The sequence below is a fragment of the Monoraphidium neglectum genome, assembly GCF_000611645.1.
Source record: "Monoraphidium neglectum strain SAG 48.87 unplaced genomic scaffold scaffold00150, whole genome shotgun sequence".
Lineage (NCBI taxonomy): Eukaryota > Viridiplantae > Chlorophyta > Chlorophyceae > Sphaeropleales > Selenastraceae > Monoraphidium > Monoraphidium neglectum.
In genome coordinates, this window is record NW_014013478.1 from 31,052 (window position 1) to 38,324 (window position 7,273).

General features: G+C 61.8%; 2 protein-coding genes across 2 annotated transcripts; both read right to left on the reverse strand.

Annotated features, from left to right (window-relative positions):
* Positions 1–921: 921 nt before the first annotated feature.
* MNEG_1495 (hypothetical protein) lies at positions 922–1,980 on the reverse strand (the record flags this gene model as incomplete). The annotated part of the gene is made up of 3 exons (XM_014050026.1): positions 922–1,104; positions 1,380–1,646; positions 1,921–1,980. The coding sequence occupies 3 exons, from the start codon at positions 1,978–1,980 to the stop codon at positions 922–924; spliced, it is 510 nt and encodes a 169-aa protein (XP_013905480.1).
* A 1,519-nt stretch (positions 1,981–3,499) lies between these two features.
* Positions 3,500–5,174, reverse strand: MNEG_1496 (hypothetical protein; the record flags this gene model as incomplete). The annotated part of the gene is made up of 6 exons (XM_014050027.1): positions 3,500–3,574; positions 3,886–3,960; positions 4,297–4,392; positions 4,538–4,616; positions 4,820–4,845; positions 5,109–5,174. 6 exons carry the CDS (start codon positions 5,172–5,174, stop codon positions 3,500–3,502), a joined length of 417 nt encoding a protein of 138 aa, XP_013905481.1.
* Between the last annotated feature and the right edge of the window lie 2,099 nt (positions 5,175–7,273).

Below are 7,273 nucleotides of genomic sequence, written 5' to 3' on the forward strand. Positions count from 1 at the left end.
CCTTTATCCGCTCCTCCGCGGCTGTCTCCCGCAGGCCCAGGATCAGGGCAGCTTCCCGCCGGTCCATGGTCGGGTGGAAGCCGCCCTATAGTACACATGATGGTTGCATGATCGAAAGGCAGGACTCTTGACAGGCTGCGGGCGGCTGCCACAAACGCAGGGCGTAGGTACAGCGGAGGAGGTGCAACGCAAGCCCAGAAGAGGCGCCATGGGAGGGAGCCGTCTGCAATGCGCCCGTGCCTCCAGCTAGCCGTGCGCTGCTATCGCACCCTGTAGAAGGCCCTGACGCTGGCAGGGCGGGCCATGAACTTCACATACTGCTGCACTGCTGTCCTGGCAACAAGCGCGGCAGCGGCGACACCGAGGCCGGCTGCGAGAGGCGCGCTCTGAGGGACAGGAGGCAGCGGCGGGCGGGCGCGTTCGGTCATGTTATCATCCTGCCGAGTGCTGAGCCATGCACGCGGCGATACGCAGACGTCGGGAGATTTCTGAAGCGCGCACCCACCATGTTCGTCGGCTCAAGAAGCAGCTTCTGCAGCTAAATATCAATTTCTTGAAGGTCTATATGGTTCTTTGCGACTTGCACCCCCCTCAGCAGTGATCTAATGCCCGCTTCTTACGTGAGTGGCTGCTGTTGGATTTTTCACGCTGGAGAGAAATAGCAAGCCGGAGAAAGGACTGCAAACGCCTCATGATGGTGTCAAGCGCCTGCATCAAGCTGTAGCCAGGCTGGCGAAAGCATGCTGTGTCAGGTGACGAAGGGGTGACGTTGCAAGCGCGTTCTTAAGCAAGACCGCATGCTACACATGCCCTGCATGCGTGCTGCACACGTCCACCGCTACTGAGCCACACAGCATTGCCTTCAGCGACCACGAGGCAACGGCACCTTCCCACCCAGCCATTGGGGGCGGCGGCAGCTCCTCAGCTCTTCGCACCGCCCGCCACCCCGCCGGCGCCGCCGCCCTGCTGCTGCGGCGCGAGGCCGCGCTCCCGCAGGTGCCTGTTGAGCCGCCGCACCACGCCCGGGAAGTACCAGCGTTCCGTGACGGCGTTGGACACCAGGGGCGGCACAGTGTTGGCCCCAAGGTCGAGCCAGTTGACCATCTGGCAGGGGGCAAAATTCAGTCGTATTGGCAGCTGGTTGAGCAAAAGCCAACCCGCCGGTTGCAGAATAGCCACAGACATCATCGAAGCGGTGAATGGGTGGATAAAATGAGCACCATGAGTGTGTGGCACGGGCACAACCTCCGCATTTCAAGCTTCTGAGTCGCTGTCTCCGCATTCGACCCGCAAGCGGCGCCCGCTTCGCGATGGGCGTGCCCTCGGCACAAACGCCGCCGCCAATCAACGCCCTGCTGATGTGCATGCTCATCTCCCACCTGCAGGTGGCTGGCCCCTGGCCGCCCCTCTGAGTCGAGCGCCGGGCTGACGCGCATCGCAAACAACAGGTTGGCGCGCACGTGGCCCTTTGCGGCCTTCTGCAGGGGCCCGTCCTCCACCAGCACCGACTTGCACACGAAGAACCGGTCCTTCCTGCTCTCCGCGTCGCAGGTCACATACTCCCTCGGCCGCAGCAGGCTGTTGAAGCGGGGCGCCTCTGTGAACACGACGTCGGCCGCGCCCTTGCCGCGCGGGGCGCGCAGCTTCTGCGGGCAGGGAAGGGAAGGCGGTCGTGCAAGGAGTGAGGCCCTGTCGTAAAGGGCCAAGTGCAGTGTGAGGCAGCACTTGGACATCAACACATGGAATGCTGAACAACGGCTGCCTGATGGGGCGACCCCTGCCTGGCCGCTGTAGCAACGGTAGTAGGTGACACAGGCCCCATTTGTGCCCATGCCTGTGACACTCGCCGGTCAATTCGCCCGCCTGTCTAAATTCCTGCCCGCATGTGCAGTCCTCCGGCCCCACGGGCCTCATGCGCACCTTGACATGCAGGCTGTGCTTCTCCCGGGGGAAGGGGTCGATGATCCGTTTCCCCTCCATCGTCCTCAGCAGCCCAAACAGCTGATCGGGTGCCACGGGCACGTCCGCCTCCAGCCGGGCAAGGGTCAGCTGACAGCCGTCGACGCATGCATCCCATGCGCGTGCATGTGCCAGGCGCGGCGAAGGCGCGGGCCGGGTTCGGGGTCGAGCGTGGGATGTGGCGGAGAAAATGAGTGTGCCAGGCGGCGGACGGACGAGTGGGTTACTCATTGGCTGGAGTCTTGTACCTGGCCAATTTGAATCTTCCTTGCACTTGTATGCCAGGGGATCGTCAGCACAAGCCTCGCGCCCAAGCTCACAGTGCAAGCCGCACAGCACGAGCAGCACAGGGAGCAGCGGTCACAATAAACAGCATCGGACAGCCCAGCCACCTTGGTGCCAGCGACAGGTTTGCGGTGCACAGACCATCCGGGCTGCTTGCAGAGCACATCAAAATCCTCCAAAGGCGCGTCCAGCACACTTTTGCTCTCATCCATCACGCGCTTGAAGTAGGCCTTCTCGTTTCGCGGCACCTCAGGATCTAAAACAGCAGGCAGCGGTGCAGCCGCATGCTGCTTTTTGAATAGCCCAAACATTCTTATCAGAGGGTGATGGGGCTTTGTGACTGATCTACGTGATCATGAGCTATGTCGGAGTTGCCTACGGAGGCTGGAGCTTGGTGAACAATACAAGACAGATGGCACGAATGACAGAGGCACCCACGAAGGTTGCCGGTGACGGTCGTACATACCCTTGAAAAGCTCGCCTGCAATGCGATGTCGCACGTGGCCAGCGACGACTCACCTGGACTGGGTGGTGACAAAGCTGGTTGCATGATAGCCGTTTCGTCTTGAGGTCCTCAGGAACTGCCAGGAGAATGTGGGCTGCTGGATCTTGTGGACGATCACCTAGCGTGTGAATGGTACAGATCCTGTTCGTTGTTTTGATCATTTGACGCCCGTTGACCTCACGTCTTTGCTCATCTCAGAAGTGGAACATACCTTGATGGTTCACTTATATATGGTGTCACAGCATGCGGTGTCTGTTACAGCACGCCTTGACGAGGGCTCTTAAGAAAACATCCACACCGCCAGCCAGGAATCGGGCGCCAATGCATGCACCACCGGGGTGATAGTAAACGGAAGACCGCACAAGAGCGTTTGCGACACGAGCTACGTTGCCGCGGGCAGCGACCGCCGTGTGAATGAACAACCCCATGGGGAAAAGTAAAAATAACGACTGGAGAACCGACAGTCATGCCACCACCAGAAATGCTAGGCGCTGGGTCCTGCCATCCATCATCCCAATGCAGCGCTTGCAGTGGGAAGCCCGCATTGAGATCATCAGGGGCGCGTGCACGTGGGCTCCTCTCCCAACCCCTCCCTTAGCGAAGGAGTCCCAAGGGGTGCGCCCTGAACTCCGCCATGAGCATGCCCCCTGCATCCAGCTCTCATGCCTTGCGCAGCTTGACGCATCCTCAAGCCTGCCGGGCACCGCCTGGGTCGGGCACAGAGCGCAGAACGCCTCCAGGGCCACGCCCTCACTTCTTCTCGTTGATCTTGGCCAGCAGCTTGGCGGGGTCGGCCCCAATCACCGTGGCCACCACCGCGCCGTCCTTTGAGGGGGGTGGACCCAAGGAGGGCGCAGGCAGTTTGAAGTGCTCGCATTTCACCGCGTTGCGCGTGCGCGCACGTTCCGGCAGCGAGGGGCGCTGCCCGGCTGGTGGGTTTGTGCAGCGCCCGGCTGCCCCCCACCGACGTGAACCGCACCGATGTCCTGGCGGCCCCCGCATCGCGCCACAGAGGAATGTCTCGCCAGCGCAGCGCCAAGGCGGCAGCCCCTGGGACCATAGACGCGCTCGTCATCCCCCAAGTGTGCAACCCCCACTCATGACCCCTGACCTCCCCCTCTCCCCCACTCACATACCTTGATCAGCACGAATGTGGGCATGGCCTGGATGTCGTACTTGGCGCCGGCTTCGGTGTTCTCGTCCACATCAACCTGCAAGAAATGTGATGGCGGTTGCGTGTGCTGCAGTGAGATGTGCAGGCCTGTTGCAGCCCACGAGGGAGGGGGCCAGGCGGCTGGTGCCGAACGGCGGCAGGGGCAACCATTGCTGCACGGATTGGGCAGCGTGCACAAGGCCAAGAGCTCTAAAATGCTTGCCCTTCGTCAGCTGGGTCCGCAAGCGCGGATAGCCAACACTGCTGGCGCTGGCACTGCTGCAGCTGCCGCCGCCGAGTGCTTGTATTCGCTAGGCCCCGCTGCCGCTCGCAAATCCCGCCTCCCGCCTCCAAAGTTGACCTGCTGCTATGCCTCCGTCGTTGCTGCGCTCACTGCTGCAGCAACGGCCGCCACCAACGCCCATGCCGCATTTTTATGGCCGCCTGCATCGCCAACGGCGACTCCAGAGCTGGCGGCGGCGCCGAATCCCTGCTGTTGCGGATGCCACTGCTGTGCCGCCGTCGCCACCACCGCCGTAATTCCCCCATCACCCCGCATGGTGCTCTGCACTCAAAGCCAGCCCTTTCACCCCACGTCGGTGCCGCGGCGGGACCATCCCAACACCCATGCGCACCTTGACGAAGACGACATCGTCGGCAAACTGGGTGGCCCACTGCTCCACCTTGGGGGCAATGGCCCGGCAAGGGCCGCACCTGGGACGGCAGCAGCATGTGGGTGCGAGCGTCGTCGGCGGCAGGAGCGTAGAAGCACTCTGGGGCTGCAGTGGTGGGCACGAGCAGGGTCCTTCCAGGCAGCAGCCACAAGGGCGGGGCCCTCCCTGCCACGACTCTCGTCTTTGGTTGGCATCCTGTCTGGCTAACTCCCTGGCTTGCTGTCTGGCATGCAACCCACTCACCAGGGAGCGAAGAAGTCGATCACCACCTTTCAAGGCGCGCATGCAATGGCGGGCAAAGGGGTTAGGGGTTGACCTAAGAACCAATGAGGGGTTTCGCCCGAGGCAGCTGCTGCGCTGCTCCCCTACGTCAGTCCAGCCCTCCGCACCGTGAAGCAAGGCTGTTGGCAGAAGTTGGCCTGCATGCACGCATGCTACGCTGCGATGGACGCTGCGGCGATGAGACAGGGCCAAACCCTGCCGATGATGCAGCGGCGCCCAGTGTCGCAACCAGCAGCCCGCCGCCGCTCACCAGCTTGGACCCAGCCGCAGCGATGGCCTCATCCAGGGCCGCCAAGGTCTGGTACTGCTTCACCATGGTTGATCGCGGTTACAAAAGGTAACGAGAGGTGCAGCGCGATCGATCAGGAACGCGGGAGGGAGTGGTGTGAGGCTTTGTGTGAGGTGCAATAGATTGGTATCTGGGTGGATGCTTGGAATTGGATTTTCTTTTCAAGACATTCACGCGGTGCTTATTGACGAAGCTTGATGTCCAGGAGCTTCCCTCAGGTGCCTTGCATCACTCAGTCATAAACCGCACAGCCCTCCCATTTGCCCCCAGATAACACTAAATGGTATTGGATTGTTCGCGACCATGCCTGCGATGATTGTCGCACCGGTCAAACGGGACGCCGGTAGTGCGAGGCTGCCGCCCGGCATCAGCATGCTTCAAGCTCACATGCACAATTAGTGCCTGCCTGCCACATCAGCAGAGACATATGCAGCAGCAGGCAGCATATCGGATCCATGCAGGAGCGGGGACCCCTCGAGTCACAAACCCTTGGGGCGGGTCAGCTTGGTTTTCAGCCTGCGCGATGCAGCAAGGCTCGAGCTCGGCGTGACGGGGCTCTCGCTGCAACACCCATTACTGCGTGGGCCCCACGGCTGTGCCATCTCACTAGACGCCAGGATTCCTCGCATGAGATGACAACCTGGCGCACAGTAATCATGCAGCAGCGCTGCTCTACGCAGTGATGGATGGCGGGGCGGGCGCTGCCATGCCTGCATGACCGGGTTCACCAGCTTGATCGGGCCAACGCGCGCCATTATGGATGTTGTGGGCCATGTGTGTGCTTCTCTGCCAACCGCCAGACCCTTCGCGCCAAGAGGCCTCTACTTGCTTGCCCGTGTTGCGGTTACCAACATGCACACCCTGGCTGGCTGCTGGGACCAGCGGGTCCTCCAGGCATTTGACGACGACAAGGGTACAAGCCAATTGATGACTCTGGGACCGGTGATGACCTTAGCAGTGTCAAACCCTTCTATTAGTCATCAGGTGCAAGTCCCGCTTCCAGGAAGCCTTTTGCTCAGTAGGGGCGAGGCAACTTGTTACAGCAGCAATTCTTGATGCTGCCGCCTTGCAGCTGGCAGCATCGCAATGATGGTGCAGCAGGGCCCTAGGACCTGAAACTGGGTCGGCCCCAGCCAGCATTGTTGAGCGGCGTTTGTGCATGCAGTTTCCTCAACAGGCTGGCGGCACGCTTCGCCTGCTGGTATGTATGCTTTATCTGGTCTACTACTGAAACGTCACACAGCATGCAGGCTCGGCGGGGGTGAGTTGATGATGAAGCTTTGCTTGCTTGGTGCGTGTATTGACCCGTTGCCTGGAGATGTAACCTCTTGTAGCCTACTGTCGTCTGCACGGCAGCCTTTGCAAAATCGTGCTTGTGCACTGATCGGGGGTGGTGCGAGCGCATTGCAGAGCACACCCTGGCAAGAGTGGTAGTAGAGTGGTCAAGTCAATCAGCATGCAGCTGAGCAAACATGCCGCCTGGAAGCCTTTGACCAAACATCGACGCATGGCGCAACAGCATGGCAGTGCACTGCATGTTTGTGTGAGGCTTCACAACACACAAGCACACAGCTGTGACGGCCTCGGGCCCCTTGAGATGGAGGCGCCCGCAAATCAGGGGCCAATGGTACGTGATTATGCAAACACAGCCTCGCGGCAGCCTCTGTTTGGGGCGGCGCCCCTGTGCCCCACCATTGCCAATCGCAAGTGCCACACTACCGTGCTCATCGGACCGTCGGCTTGCTCACGGCGTGAACCTCGCGGCGTGAACTCACAGCGGCACCCTGAGCTGGGCGCGGTCGTCCACGTCGCACCTCAGCGACGTGAGGGAGTACGAGTAACCGCCGTCGTCATCGCCGCCGCTCGACGACGACGACGCGGAGAAGGACGAGTCATCGTTGTCGTCACCGGAAGCTGACACGAAGGTGGTGCCGGCGTCGCCGGAGGATGAGGCGGAGGCGTGGTGGAAAACGGAGTCGTGGAACAGCGGGTCCCCGCCGAGCAGGAATGTCCTCAGGCGGCGGTGGCCGGCGGCGGCGGGCCTGGGCTCGGGGGCCGCCTCGGCCGGCGCGGCGGCGGGGGCGGCGCCGGCGGGGCTGGCGGGGGGGACGACGACAGGGCTGGCC